Source organism: Lolium perenne, chromosome 2, assembly GCF_019359855.2.
Source record: "Lolium perenne isolate Kyuss_39 chromosome 2, Kyuss_2.0, whole genome shotgun sequence".
Classification (NCBI taxonomy): domain Eukaryota; kingdom Viridiplantae; phylum Streptophyta; class Magnoliopsida; order Poales; family Poaceae; genus Lolium; species Lolium perenne.
Genome location: NC_067245.2, coordinates 56984822 through 56999721, shown reverse-complemented (window position 1 = coordinate 56999721; position 14900 = coordinate 56984822). Strand labels below are relative to the sequence as shown.

Sequence of the window (14900 nt, the reverse complement as noted above, 5' to 3'; positions counted from 1 at the left end):
CTTTGTAATTTATATGTACCTGGGTCTATGAGAACATCGTGGTACTACAAAAATAATAGTGGTGTATGGTCCTTCGGCTAAGATCATCGTTAGATAATTCAAGCTCAATCAACTAACTTTTCAACACCGTAGATGGACCTTATTCAGTCCATGTTTACAGGCCGATGGAAGATAAGGTACATGACCGCGGAGTCTCCTTTTTGACTTTCTCGATAAAACATATTTCTTACACAGTGCCCATTAATAAGAACAATTAAGTTTATTGTTTTGTTGGCTATTTTATAGGGCCATTTGTGGAGTAAACAACTGTTATTAACATGATTTCCCGCCGCAACGCGCGGGGCGTCACCTAGTTTATTGGGTACTATTACCAAAAAGTTGATGTGTTTGGATGGTTAACAATTTTTAGCATGAAAATGTCTCGCTACCTACTCTAGTTCACTTTTCTAGGCAGTGTTGGCCTCATCAGTCGGGAGCTCGGTGGAATGCCACACTGCTTTCCCGTTGAGATTGTGGATCGATAGCATCGAATGCAAGATCTTCATGTTGCAGCTGAGATAGGCCGGTACCTTGCTGGCTAAGTACCGTCCTGCTGTCATCTTAATGTTTCTTCTTTCTGCTGCATACGGTCTGTATCCCTTGCCTTTCTCCTATGATGGCTTATGTCAGGAATCTCTTCCTTTCCTTGATAAACCCATACTTCCACTAAAGGGAGCCTGATGTGCCTCGTGTTTGTCCCGAGTGTTAGTCATCGTTCTCTCTTTCAAGATGTAACTTCCCCTAGTATACCTCTTGATGTGCACCTTTAAGGGTTTTATAAGGTTTTACGATATGTTCATTTGTATAAATACAGAGCCCTGTTTATGGGTTCAACTGTCCCCCAACCCCATAGAACGCCCGTCCGGTCCACCCCGATGTCTTTGGAATGATCCCTTTGTCGATGAGTTTCTTCTCAGCTTTCTCCCACTTAGACCTGCTAGTCATGTAGCCACTTGTCCCCACAATTCATGGGGCAAGGAAGACATCACCAAAAAAAAATTTGGCTAGGGCACCTCGGCATAAACCAAACATACCCTTAATGGAAATTTGGTGGCCAAGATCAGAACGCATTCAGAGGCGCTGATCCAGTTGAATATGCACATGAAGTAGATTGCGTGACAAGCTAAAAGTTGAAAAATCTAGACATCATTGTGAGCTCAGCCTACACGAATGTTACCCTTGTGATGCTAATAGAGTTTCAAAAAGAGTAGTCCGTGCAAATTCTTGCAATAAGACAGAGATCTGATCGCACAACTGCACACTGACGTTAAGCTTTAGTGACAGTTCATATATAGTACCAGAATAACATGGAGCCTCAGCGATATTAACTTTGATCAAGTATCAGAAGACGGTCCAAAACTATACAAATGTGCTAAATTTCACACATTAACATAGTAGGATACAATATGCCCGATTGCACACACATCAGTTTTGACTTAACACATCAGCTCAGATGCTAAACCAGAAGTAGGTATGCGGAAATATCACAACACTATTTCCTCTCAGAACCTGCAGAAGTTTTTACAGTATAAGATCAAGTCATATAATTGGAACAGATGAGAAGAAGTTGACAAAGTATTTTAGTTGCCAATAATTTAGCTGGGAACATTTGAATTGGGTATGGCCTGATTGACAGTAGGCACTATCGTCTGATCATATAAGAGAACAAGTACAAGAAGAATTACTCACCACCATCCATATGTCGTTCCTTTCATCTCCATTGACCTCCACAGTGTTATCCACGACCAAATTCATGAACTGATCAAATCCTCGAAGTGTGCCAATGACAACACGGTTTGCATTCAGCTTGACTGGCAACAATTGAAAAGAGAATCAGTTGAGTAAATAGCACATTAAAGCAGAAGATGCAAAAAAAAAAAAATCCATACTTCAACATCACTTTACAGGACTACTATTATGGACAATTAGGAAACTTGACAAATTTGATACAAAGTACACAGTTCTTTTTTCCTTGAACATTTAGAACTTGAAACAAAAAAATGGGAAGAATGCAGGTCCTGGATTGACATGTACTCAACTTTACTAATTTATGAATGACAAGGTATTTAAGTAGATTAGTCTAAATTCTAATTATTTTTTTTCAAATGATTTATTACTTACTAACACCATTAATAGATTCATCTAAGCATCTGTCACATATAACACTTCCAAAGTCGATCTACACACAACCACCATTACAGGTTGTAGTACCAATAGCAACCATGTTCGGCTAAAGTGAACATTCAAATAAAAAGTTCAAAGTAGAGAGGGGCTCAATAACACAATTAAACGAGGAAATAAAGAATTGAGGGGACAATTTGGGAGGATAATTCCTAGAATTCGCAGGCACAATTTTGTTTAATGATTTTCTGCATGGACATAAGTTGACCAGGGAAGAGACGTCACCAAAAAGTAAACAAGATCCAAAACACCAAACACGGTCTGCTTTGGGATGACTAAATATATAAGTTAATTAAAAGGACGACATGTGACCCAGAAATGTGCTATCTATCATATATGTCAACTTGTCAAGCTTTTCAAGAAATTCAGCAATTTATGTAAGGAACGAAACCAAGAAATAAATCGAAGAATTCGTAAAATAATTAGCAGAGAACCAAAATCATTAAGTCACAGAACAATGGAGAACATAAAAAAATAGAAGATACAGCAAGCTCCAAAGAATACGCAAATTGCAGCTGCCATGATGTGCACAAATATCTGATGTGTAGGTTGGTAATACCGTACAACTACACCTATGCAACAAAACAGAACCGTAAATGCCCTATCAGAGTAACTATGACAAAGAAGCTTCATTTGGAGATAAATCCATAGCTTTGCTAAGATATCATCATTAGGGCATTTACTTCACCAACATGGAAAACTGCAAAGATGGTCAGCAGAGCATATCCATTGCTAATTACTAGGATTCAAAGTCACATATATGCTTAGCAGAGAACCAAAATTATGAAGTCACAGAACAACGGAGAACATAAAAAAATAGAAGATGGCAGCAAGCTCCAAAGAATACGCAAATTGCAGCTGCCATGATGTGCACAAATATCTGAATGTGCAGGTTGGTAATACCGTACAACTACACCTATGCAACAAAACAGAACCGTAAATGCCGCCCTATCAGAGTAACTATGACAAAGAAGCTTCATTTGGAGATAAATCCATAGCTTTGCTAAGATATCATCATTAGGGCATTTACTTCACCAACATGGAAAACTGCAAAGATGGTCAGCAGAGCATATCCATTGCTAATTACTAGGAAATTCAAATTCACATATATACTTAGCAGAGAACCAAAATTATTAAGTCACAGATGATGAATAAGTCATTGTATTCTGGTCTTTATGGAGCTGCTGCAGCACACACATGGTCCTTTGTAAAGGACAGGTGGTTAGGATAGGATAGCATCCCTGATCTTTGACTGCTTTTTAGAGGCATCAAGGACTGGCAGTTAGCATCTTTAGACTAGCATAAGGACTGGCAGTTAGCATCTTTAGACTAGCATGTTCTGGCTGGCTAGCAGCTATAAATCTGTAGCCCCGTGCCCTCAGTTTGGCCTGGCATTGTGTGAGATGTGTGCGAAATAAACCAACGAAAATTGCCCCAACTCTTCTAGTGTCATCCTCTTCTTCATGAAAGTGAGGCTAGAGATACTAACAAGTGGTATGAGAGCCAGGTTGTCTTGCAGCCTGAACATCTCCTGCTCCTCCCCTTCACAGGGAAGGGAGCAGCCCCAACTAGTAGCAGCCTCAACTGCCCCTGGTTACTTCCCTCCGTCCGGGTTGTCGAGCAGCAGCTCGTTGGAAGCAGCGCTCAGCACCCCAGCAACAGCGAGGCATGTCCGACGGCCACTCTCAGCACACGGCTACCTCCAGCACGCGGCGTCGGCAGGAGGCCGACCGCGCCGCGGCAGAGGAGCGTGAACGAGTGGCCGCGGTAGCCGCGGCGGCCACAGCAAGGGCGTCGAGGCTGGCAGCAGCCAGAGCGGAGGTAGAAGCAGCAGAAGCAGCGGAGGCAGCACATGCGGCGGCGGCGGAGGTCGAGGTGCTGCGCGGCAGCGCCAACAGCTCTGTTTCTGCTGATGGCAGCGTCGATGCAGCGACGCCACAGGCAGCGCAGCGGGCAGCGCAGTGGGCAGCCGAGCATGCCCACGCACCTCGGGATGGCGCTCCCAGAGGAGGCGCGCACGGCGGTGGCGGCTGGGATGACCAAGACCACGGCCTCTACGGGGTCCGGACGGTGGTCAGGGATGTTGGTCCCGGTGTTGGGTGGCCTACCCTCACCAAAACCAACTACGTCGAGTGGGCCGCGATCATGAAGATCAGGCTCTAGGTGCCAATCCACGACGGCGACGTCGACCATCATGAGGATCGACGGGCGGTAGACGCCCTCATCGCCGCAGTCCCGACCGAGATGCAGTTCTCGCTCTCCCACAAGCAGACTGCCAAGGAGGCTTGGGACGCCATCGCCGCGGCACGCATCGGCATCGACCGTGCTCGCAAGTCCACACTGCAGGCATTTCGCAAGGAGTGGGAGAACCTAGCCTTCAAGCCAGGTGAGGACGTTGATGATTTTGCTCTCCGTCTTAACACTCTGCTGCAGAAGATGGTGCAGTTGGGCGATGACACCTACGACGAGGAGAGAGCTGTCGAGAAGCTCTTTCGTTGCGTCCCCGAGAAGTACAAGCAGATGGCTCGCTCGAGTCCCTGCTAGACCTCTCCACCATAACGATCGAGGAGGCGATAGGTCACCTCAAGGTCGTCGACACCGACGAGCCACAGTCTTCGTTAGGGCCCATAACCACCGGCGGGAAGATGCTCCTCACTCGGGAGCAGTGGGACACTGGCCACGGTGACAGGAAGAAGGGGGAGCCTTCTTCCTCGACAGGCGGCCGCAAGAGCGGCAGGCCACGCAAGGCATGGAAGGATGGCCATGCCAAGGCGCAAGGTGATGCCGGCAGAGGCGCCGCCGGCAAAGGACGACGCCTGCCACAACTGCGGCAAGCTTGGTCACTGGGCCAACGAGTGCCAACAGCCAAGACGTGGCCAGGTCCACGTCGCACAGGCGGGGGAGGAGGAGCCAGCTTTGTTCATGGCGCATGCCAGCATCGAGCTATCTCCAGCGGCACCAACCGCATCGGCTCTCCACCGCACCACTCTCCTCCACCTTGACGAGCCGAAAGCACACGCCGTTCTCGGCGATTGCTCCGGCAACGACAAGACTAGCAGGTGGTGCCCTTTCTTATTGTCCTTTGGAAAGTACCAAATATAAAAAATGTGCATGTACAAACGAACTCTGAGCAAATAAATAAATCCATTTTTCATATGTAAGCGGGGCACTATCCACCCATCATAAATTCCTCATCAAGCAATCGTAGATAGCAGAGATGATGGATTTATCAGGCAGACTCTATTCCCTTGCCTAGCATATCCAGAAGCAATCTTGCTTGCATGTCCAATACAAGTGCTTTGACATCTTCAGCTTTCAGTTGCCAAAAAAAAGACTATTTTGAGCATTTGTTCCTTCAATAGCCTACACTTCATCCTAGCAAGTAAATCAATCACAAGTTTAGAAAGTTAAATGCCAAATCCATGTGCTAAGAAACCCATTTTTCTTGATGTAAGGTGCCAATCTTAACAACGCTGCTTGATAAGGCAGCAATGTTTATCAGGTGCTTATGCATATAAATAACTCTTAATTATTAAATAACATGTCTGGCTAAGCATATATGAAGTACATGTATTTGGTGAAGGGGTTAATGGCACTCTTCACTCCAAAGATGTGCAAGTAAATATGTAAATCACAAGGCTGCTACAAAAAGAAGTGAAAGGATGTTGTCCTAAATTAGGGGGGAGGGGATGCTGCTTGTGTGCATATGCATGTCCTTTGCGATTGCAGAGAGAAGAATGGTAGAAGAACCATGGTAACCGATAAATGTGGTACCTCAGTAGGTCAAGAATCATAAAAAGTGTTTCTGGCACCCCTTTTCATTTTTTCAATCAATGAATATGTGTCCGCTATTTCTCTACTGTTTAACGTAAGGTCAGTAGAATTGTCAATTTTTTCAGATCTTACATATAAAACTCTCACTCTAACATGTATTTGCTTCATTTCCATTTTTCTGGTTGTAGAGAAAAGAGCAATATAGAACTATGATGATTTTAACACGCATCTTGCTACTTTGGATGGAGCAGCGCACTTGGTCAAATATTGGTATGCCCCATTATATCTGTTGTTGCATAAACTCTTATCCATTTACAACACTATGGTCACCGTTGCATAAAAACCATATCCGCCTTATTTTGAATTAGCTTTTCTTGCAGATTTGGGAGAGAATACAAAATTAGCAACATAGATTTTTTTTTGATTTTTCAATGGACTCAAAAGGCAAGCAGATATGTACTTTGTCTAACATGTAGTTACTTACCTAATAGCTTATTTTTCGCAGAAAAGCAGTGTTTCACATAGTATACATAAATCTTCATCCCATTTCCGCAAGACCCTGCAAACAAATCATGTGAGTTTCCGCTTTCCACCATGGCTTTACCTGAAAGCTAATTAAAACTTTGCACTGACTTAGAAAATTCAAATAGGTGAATGGTAGGTGTACAAGTACTCAGCTGACCAGTTGTTCTATTTGTCTACATTATAGGGGTAGTGTGAAGAAGCATCAGTGGATTTCCTCTTCTCCTCTTGCCCCTGTCTCCTCTTTACTACTCCAGAAAGTCTCAAAGCATCCGTTTCCAAGCAGTAGGAGAGAGAGGCTGTTTTCAAGCAGTAGCAGAGAGAGAAACCTAGATGTGTGGCTGCTTTCGGATGACCAAAATGGCGCCGCCCACCGGGAAGTCAAACGGCAGAGGAGGGAAATCCTTCATGACAAACCGGGGCCAGCTTCATCTCTTTTTCCCCTTTAAAATACACCTGCACCTAACAAACAGAGAATAAAATCAAATAACAACCAAAAAGCAGAAACGCAAAATATAACTGGCGCTAGCCTAATTGGACTGAGGACATACATAATTTGTAGACATGTGGAGTTGACCCGATTAAGTTTGAATCACTACCTCATGCAAAAAAAAAAAAAAAAAAAAAAAAAACTTTACATCTTCTGCACACTGCAAGAAAAGTTACGCAAGTTAAATTATGACTCCGGTAAAGCAAATTCTGCATAAGCCACATGGAAATATGTGTCAGTACCTCAACATCATTGGGGTAGAGAAACTTCAGTCCCTTGAGATGTGCTCAGACAACAATGTTCATGACCTCTACCGTTCTCCTCACCATCCACCCACCAGTCTGATAACCCAAAACAATGCTCATTCCTTGAGACATCATCTCCGGCAATTTAGGATCCCCATCTTCTTCAGTCACATCATGAGATCCTCCTAAAATGCACTCACATAAATCAGTTAACCCTGAGGGAGATATTTAGATCAAACAACCATGAATCCAATCCTATACAGGCTTAATAAATCACTCTGAGAAGCTAACATGTATACATTTTGTTCTTATCAGTAGCAAGTTAGGGGCATGCCTTGGGAACAACCGTGCGCTGGCATATAAACAAACTGAACTTCATATAACTAATCCTAGTTTTTGTAATCATAGAATCCTCTACTGGTTTCATTGATCATACAGTGCAGATATTATGTTCACATTTGAGAAGAAAATTAAATGCCGAAATCCCCATTTTGCAGGCCTGGCTCTGCATATATGCACCAACAACCACATGGCAATACTTGAGGACCTAGGCAATTCCAAACATATTCCACATAGCTATCAGAGATCCAAGCTAGATTACATATAAAAATCAAAGGTGATAAAAGAGAAATAGATTGCTGAACACTTCAAAATTATAAGAGGCAAATGGATTATGGTGGCAAAAGAGAAAATATCTACTGGAAATTGGAGAAGCAATTCAATATTCATAGAAGCAAATGAATTATGATGACAGAAAAGACTTAAAGGTGATAGTATGGGAAATATTGAATTTACCAGTGGTCATTTAACTTCCTCGGCAGAATTAGCAACTGCATCAAATCCAACATAGGCAAATAAGACTACTGTGGATCCGGTTACAACACCTTTGAAACCATTTGGCATAAATGGTGGCCAGTTTGATACATCCACCTCAAACACACCAACAAATACATTGGCTATGGGCTGAATATCTGCATCACGTAAGCAACTGCATCACTACATCAAGTCAAACACAGCAAAAAGCAAAAAGAAGTAAATAGTCAATTGGGCAAAGACACTAAATGCATCATATAAGGTGTTGGGTCTGTTATGAAAAGACACTAAATGCATAGCTGAACCCCCATGAAGACATAAGTACTACTATAATTTTCAAGACTTAAACTGTGGGCTTATCATGCCATTTAGACAGTATGGAATTTTCTAAAGATTATTTAAAATGAAGTTGCAGGAAGAATTGAAATGCATGAGAAGGCAAAGGGTATACCATGCCAACTCAACAGCAACATTCTGATGTAAAAGCTCTTGGATTTTATGCTCCCTCAATTTCTAAATTTCTTCAAGCTTGGTACACAGGTTGCGATGTAGCATTTGCATCCTGGTTCTCATACCTTGCATGTAAACAAAGCAGCAAACAATAAATCTAAAATGTGTAGGTGCCCTATAAAATAAAGAGCTGGAATTTAGATCTACAAAAAGGAGCTACAATCTCCCTATTAGAACTTATTCACAAAAATGCTGGCCAAAATAAATAAAAACAATGACATACAAATAATCTCTTTGCCCATACCATCAAAAAAGACCAGCCTAATATAACCAAAATCTAAAGAATATTGTATACACCCTGCTCTGGAGTAATTCACGCCAAACAAATAATTATCCATGAAACAAAACTAACAAACGTTTAGGTCACACATCAAACATATAAGCCAAATGGAGCCAAATGGATTGGAGGGTCATTACAACCGCATTGAATCTTGAAGCATCCATCCCGTCTCCCTCTCGTCGTTGCCGAGGACCACCACCACGCGCTGCCACTTCCTGTCAATAATAATATAAGCTAGAGTTTTCATCAAGCACCTTGTGAGCATATTAAAACGGATCTGCACCAACTAATAAAGTTGAGATTTTCTCTGTTCCTTTGAGAGAGAGAGAGAGAGAGAGGAGAGAAAGAGAGGGAGAGGAGATAACCTACTGGTCTCCTTTGAAGAAGAGGCGGAAGAGGGCAGGTTCCTGGGCTGCTAGTCTGCATCCTCGGTGACGAAGTAGGCCAGGAGATCGTGTGCTCCTCCTCCCAGCAGTCCCCAGCGACTCCGTGGGGGTGCCGGCCCGCCCCTTGCTCTTCTTCGCCATCAGCGGGTCGGGCGACAGCCTCCACATATCGTTTGTCCCGCTCGCGCCCAAGGCCGGCGCCCAGCTCGTCCCGCACGCGGTGCTCGCGTCCAAGGCCGGCGCTGCTACCGCCCGACCATGGCGAAGACGGGAGATCGGCCAGGAGGGAGTGGTGGCTGCAGCCAAAGCAGGGGAAGAGGAGGGGGCACGGGAGAGGAGGGGCAGGAGAAAAATCGCCGTCTTTGGCTAGCCTCGGGCGGGGATTGGGAGAAAAGTGGCTAGGGTTGCTCCATAGGATCTTCTCCTTTTATACCGGCAAGGTAAAAAAAATGGACGGTTTAGATTTGTCGAGGTAAAATCTTATGGCCAGTCAATTCTGATTTACCTAGAAGCTTGATGAGGGTGCGCCTATTATACCTTTAGAATCCCTAACTCGGGAAGTAAAGGAAAGGCTAAAACAGAATTATAGCTAAAAGTCATACTTTCAATGACGCTTCCTCGGGTAAGCCCGACGTCGCTAGGTCTTACCACGATGGTGGAGACGGTGAATAATCAACGAACTGGTTTTGATATCGTCAGTACAACATCCGAAAAACTGCATCACGATCTTCATGTTTATATTGCAGCCCACCTTTTTAATGAATTCGTGTCAACAACTAATTTTCACATGTCCATCATTTCCTGTGAGCACCATGTATTTGTCTTCTACAATCACATCTGTATGATATTAAAGTACAGTTACAGATTCGTCTTGCGCAATGATTTTACGCAAAACGGACATGTAACTGTACTTCAATACCATCCACATTTGAGTGTAGAAGGAAAATACATTGTGCTCCGAGAAGCGTGTGAAAATTAGTTGTTGGGACAAATTCATTGAAAAGATGGGCTGGAATATAAACACGAACATCTTGATGTTGTTCTTCAGATGTCGTAGTGAATAATCAACCAGCTGGTCTTGCTATCGTCAGTACGACATCCGAAAAACAGCATCACGATCTTCGTGTTTATATTGCAGCCCACCTTTTTAATGAATTCGTGTCAACAACTAATTTTCACATGTCCATCATTTCCTGGGAGCACCATGTATTTGTCTTCTACACTCACATCTGTATGATAATAAAGTACAGTTACAGATTCGTCTTGCGCAAAATGATTTTGCAATGATTTTACGCAAAACGGACCTGTAACTGTACTTCAATACCATCCACATTTGAGTGTAGAAGGAAAATACATGGTGCTCTGAGAAGATGATGAACGTGTGAAAATTAGTTGTTGGGACAAATTCATTAAAAAGGTGGACTGGAATATAAACACGAACATCCTGATGTTACCATCTCCACCACCATGGTAAGACCTGGCGACGTCGGACTTACTCGAGAAAACGCCATTGAAACCATGACTTTTAGCTATAATTCTGTTTTAGTCTTCCCCTTTACTTCCCGAGTTAGGGAATAAATTTAGTCGTGTAACGTGTCTCAACATAGATTAGGTCATTGTTATGCTCATCGTGGGATGGCATGATATCAGAGCATGCAACGACATTTGTAGCGAGAACAGGTGGGCGCGTCCGCCAAGCTTGGTCTCAGCTGCTTTTATTAGTTGGCTTTCAGTTGTAAACAGTTTTGACCATATAAATCTACACTACTAATAAAACTGTGAAGTTTATCTTTTTTACGTCCACCAAAAATATCGTACACAGGACAATGGAGATCCTTGAATCATCCCCACTTAATCTCCACTACTACTCCACAAATCGTACATGAATTTACCTACAGCAACCCCACAAATAGTACACAGATCAGCTTTCACCTAACGATTAGACCAAGTAAAATACATCCAACCGTCCCACCCAAAAAAAACCCGACGGGAAAAAATATGGGCCTGCTCTTCATGTTACAATGTAAAAAAAAGAACTGGCATGCATTTCATATTATTACCTTATCCACAAAGTTAGTGGTAAGCCGCTCTAATTGCATTTTATAAGAAGCAGTAAACTGTATTTGGACAAATACAATAAGTGGTCATAAGACGCATTAAGCTGATTAGAAATCAGGTTAAGCATTCAAAATATATATGTAACGGAAAATACTAAGTAGACATGCTTAAACTCCCAATCTTACATAGCATTTCCGCATGTTGTACCACATACATCAAGATCTGCCCAGATTGCAATTAGGCCTAATGTTTTCTACAGATTGCAATCATGAACGAATTAGGGAGCCTAAGCAAGCAATTTCACATCTACAGCCTACCCAGCTCTGAACTTCCGTTGGAGCAGAACACCAATCTGTTTCATAGGCAGTAACCTATCTATCTGTGTTCATCCCTTACATAACAAAGAAAATCCTAACAGATGTAGCATCCAAGGGTAAGTACAGGCAAGATTCCCACATCCCTCTTGCACAGCAATTTCTCTCGAGGGTGAAGACAAGTTGACGTACCATCTTGTCTAGTGCAGCGGTGAAGCATGTGAACTCCAGCCAGGTTCTCCTCCTAGGACTTAGCTTCTTCATTACAGCATCCAGAGCACTATCATCCAACTGGAAGGAACAACAAAAAGAACAAGAATCCATCATCACATTACTTGTAGGCACATACAGAAAGACAAACAATGCCCAGTTTACATCAGGTCTGTACGCACATCAATGAAATAATCAGGTGTGTATGCATAGGTTTGATTTCGCGTCATCTACATTGATGATAATTTTATCAGATGATTGGCTGGACTTGGTCAACTCCAAGTCATGATGGACAAGTGAACTATAAACAAATATGACTGGTTTACTCTATTATATTGTGATGAACAAATAATATACTACCATGTACAACAGTGACTATTTAACCCACATCCAGCATGAGCAATAGACAACCAAATCGAAGGCTTAAGCTGGAAGGGTGAAAAGAAGCTAACACACTAACAATTTCAAGTGATTATTCCATCCAATATGAATACAGTAGTAAAAAATCCCACCATGCATAACTGCAATATTAACACTACAACAATACCAAACTTCTATATCAACTAACTTCATGTGAAGTAGCTAGCCCCAAACCTGTCTGAGAAGAACATGCCTCACAGCTCCATCGATATACTGGTTGACTGGATGGCCAGAAGAGATCATATACCCATCCTTGAACTTCATGGATTTAGCACGCTGTGCCCTAAGCTTCCCACTCACAATGACCTGGAAAAAACAAAATGGCCTATCAGCAGATGAGCTACATTGACCCAATCAAAACTAGACAAACTTAGTTAACAGGGCAGGTACCTCACAACCCTTCGCACCGCTTTCCATGACAAACCTGAGTACACCATAGCATGCCCTGAAAATACAATCACTTACTTAGCCAGAGAGCACCCAATTAACAATTGATATAAGATATGAACAGCAATAACAAAAACTAATTAGCAGCTTGATAAGCCCATCCTAACAAAAGAAAAAAAGACAGTGTGAAAGTAAATGCAGATAATGAGGCCAACCAGTTATGAACACATTAGAAGCCTATAGACAAAGCTTCCAACAAATGAAGTCTGGTTGGCACAGGTAATCTAGTCATCTTCCGACACAAAGTTGGCATAAGGTGAACCTATTTGCTTTATAGATGAAATAACAGTATAGCTAACAACAGCACAAGAACCGCATCCGAAGCAATATAGGGTCATATTCCCTCCAAAGCAGTAAGCCATGGAGCAATAGCAAATCCCACTGCTTACATGATGCAATAGAGGGTGGGGATTGATTTATGTCACCATCGAACACAGGCCTGGTGGGCAGTGTGCCAGGCCTGTTGTGAAGATGACATGGTACTATGCTACGCAATAACATTAGTTTCGGTGCCAGTGGGTTCGAGAACAACCTTCGAACAGCGAGGCCACCGAGGAGCTTGTAGCGGAGGGACTCGGCCTGCGCAACGGCGCAGAGGCCGCGGTACATGACCTTCTCGGCGTAGAGCTCCACGCTTCCGTCGGGAAAGTTGAAGCGCTTCTGCACCACCGACGTCAGCTCCCTGATCCTCCGACCCTTCTCGCCTGAAGGCCACAAATCAGGGCAACAAAGGAATAAAATGTGAGATTCGGCATAATAGAAACTACAAAAGGATACATCGTATAATTGCTGATCTGATCAGAATGGGTGTCCAGAAATGCACGTACCGAGGACGTTCTGCGTGCGGGTGGCGCGGATGATGATCTCGGTGCGCATGGGGGTGACCCGGATCTCGACGCCGGCGAAGCCGTCCTCCCCGAGCTCGCGGGTCAGCATCTCGTTCAGCTCCGCCAGAAACACGCCATCGGCGACGAACTGCGAGCGAGCAACGGCGCGTCAGATCAACGTGCCATGCAAATCAAACTGGGGATCAGAACGGGAGAGGGCTCCGGCTCGTAACTGCGAGCCATGTCGGAGAACTGAGGGGTACGGCGGCGACGGAGGCGGCGGGAGTGGATAAACCCTAGATTTCGATGGGAATCGGATGGGAGCGAATGGGACTATATAGATTGGAGGATTTGGAGGTGGATCGGGTCATCGTGATTAAAAAAAAAAAGTGATTTAGCTCGAAATGTTTAGCCCGGCCCGGGCGCGCGGTGGTAGGGTTTAGCTCCAAATTTTTAGGCCGGCCCGGGCGATTTGTTAGGATTTAATTAAGTAGGTTTAATTAAAGGGATAATCCTTCCTCATGTAATTCTCTGTGTTGGTTGGTTTGTAATACAATCCTTTCTCACACCTTTTCCAACGGACGTGACCTATATTCGCGTCTCTTCCCCTTGTATATAAGTTGTGAATCATCAATGGAACAGAACAATTGAATCATTTGTTGTCTCTCTCCTATATTTATCAGCACGCTCTCCATCTGAGCGATTTCGAGAAGAACAAGAAGGGAAGATCAACGAGAAGGAATTCTACAGGCAGTAAGGTGAGAAGAATCCATGCCTGGACGGTTTCTTTCCCTAATTCTTCATCTCCTTCAAGATGACGGCGCTAGCGGCTTCGACCGCCGGAGTAGTGTCGCCCCTGTCGAGGCAACCCTGCCTCCGGAGGAGGACACTATTGTCGACGATGATGAAGAGCAGGAGGTCGCACCGCATTGCTGTCTCCGATCCCCACGGTTGTTGAAATTGGAGCGGGCGCGCTCCTCCTGATGTTGTCGTCGGTGGTTCGCTTCCCGGACGCGCCTCGCGCGCAGGTTCGCGAGGGCCACGAGCCCGACTTCGTCTCGGCGCTGACTGGTCGCTTTCGTCTTCGGCTCAGGTGTCGCGCCATCGCTCATGTCGTCCCGGCCGCCCGCCACCCCTCCACCGTCGCCGCGCCTGGCCAAGACGCCGCCGCCTCGTGGTCCTCAGCCCCGGCTTCCCACCCCGCCGTCGAGCGGACGCGACCGCCGTGCGAGCACTTGGAGCCCGGCCGTGCTGGGTCTCGTGGACGGCGTCGCGCCCGGCACCCACCTCCAGGAGGAGTCTCCTACGAGGAAGGGCGTAGAGGGAGCTCCTCTCGCCGCCGGTGAGAGATCCTCTCACTGCAGCGACACGGGAGGGGTCTGCT

At 44.5% G+C, this 14900-nt stretch overlaps 2 protein-coding genes across 8 annotated transcripts; both read right to left on the bottom strand.

Annotated features, from left to right (window-relative positions):
* Nucleotides 1–1282: 1282 nt before the first annotated feature.
* Nucleotides 1283–8655, bottom strand: LOC139830134 (probable small nuclear ribonucleoprotein G). 3 transcript variants are annotated; one of them, XM_071826026.1, is made up of 7 exons: nucleotides 8516–8655; nucleotides 8047–8222; nucleotides 7249–7436; nucleotides 6628–6978; nucleotides 6479–6553; nucleotides 1729–1850; nucleotides 1283–1548 (listed from the first exon to the last, which is right to left on the bottom strand). In XM_071826026.1, the coding sequence occupies exons 5-7, from the start codon at nucleotides 6534–6536 to the stop codon at nucleotides 1489–1491; spliced, it is 240 nt and encodes a 79-aa protein (XP_071682127.1). In that variant the 5' UTR covers nucleotides 6537–6553; nucleotides 6628–6978; nucleotides 7249–7436; nucleotides 8047–8222; nucleotides 8516–8655; the 3' UTR covers nucleotides 1283–1488. The 3 variants fall into 3 exon arrangements, with proteins under 3 accessions (XP_071682127.1, XP_071682126.1, XP_071682125.1); XM_071826025.1 differs by having other exon boundaries at nucleotides 6677–6978; XM_071826024.1 differs by having other exon boundaries at nucleotides 6479–6978.
* On the bottom strand, nucleotides 8516–13907 carry LOC127332702 (small ribosomal subunit protein uS3x). 5 transcript variants are annotated; one of them, XM_051359026.2, is made up of 9 exons: nucleotides 13750–13907; nucleotides 13517–13664; nucleotides 13222–13393; nucleotides 12633–12687; nucleotides 12417–12548; nucleotides 11805–11903; nucleotides 9224–9664; nucleotides 8995–9069; nucleotides 8516–8639 (listed from the first exon to the last, which is right to left on the bottom strand). In XM_051359026.2, exons 2-9 carry the CDS (start codon nucleotides 13623–13625, stop codon nucleotides 8634–8636), a joined length of 1089 nt encoding a protein of 362 aa, XP_051214986.1. In that variant the 5' UTR covers nucleotides 13626–13664; nucleotides 13750–13907; the 3' UTR covers nucleotides 8516–8633. The 5 variants fall into 5 exon arrangements, with proteins under 5 accessions (XP_051214986.1, XP_051214988.1, XP_071682124.1 ...); XM_051359025.2 differs by having other exon boundaries at nucleotides 8519–8639; nucleotides 8992–9069; XM_051359028.2 differs by lacking the exon at nucleotides 9224–9664.
* Nucleotides 13908–14900: the final 993 nt, after the last annotated feature.

What these genes read in the sequence shown, in the direction of transcription:
- LOC139830134 (XM_071826024.1), bottom strand. Translation starts at nt 6,590, where the DNA reads ATGGTGGAAAGCGGAAACTCACATGATTTGTTTGCAGGGTCTTGCGGA. An exon ending in TGCGAAAAATAAGCTATTAG is followed by an intron (nt 1,851 to 6,478) that starts GTAAGTAACTAC and finishes AATTGTTGCCAG; the next exon opens with TCAAGCTGAATGCAAACCGT. An exon ending in GGAACGACATATGGATGGTG is followed by an intron (nt 1,549 to 1,728) that starts GTGAGTAATTCT and finishes AAACTTCTGCAG; the next exon opens with GTTCTGAGAGGAAATAGTGT.
- LOC127332702 (XM_051359025.2), bottom strand. Translation starts at nt 13,625, where the DNA reads ATGCTGACCCGCGAGCTCGGGGAGGACGGCTTCGCCGGCGTCGAGATC. An exon ending in CCGCACGCAGAACGTCCTCG is followed by an intron (nt 13,394 to 13,516) that starts GTACGTGCATTT and finishes TGTGGCCTTCAG; the next exon opens with GCGAGAAGGGTCGGAGGATC. An exon ending in GCGGTGCGAAGGGTTGTGAG is followed by an intron (nt 12,549 to 12,632) that starts GTACCTGCCCTG and finishes TGTTTTTTCCAG; the next exon opens with GTCATTGTGAGTGGGAAGCT.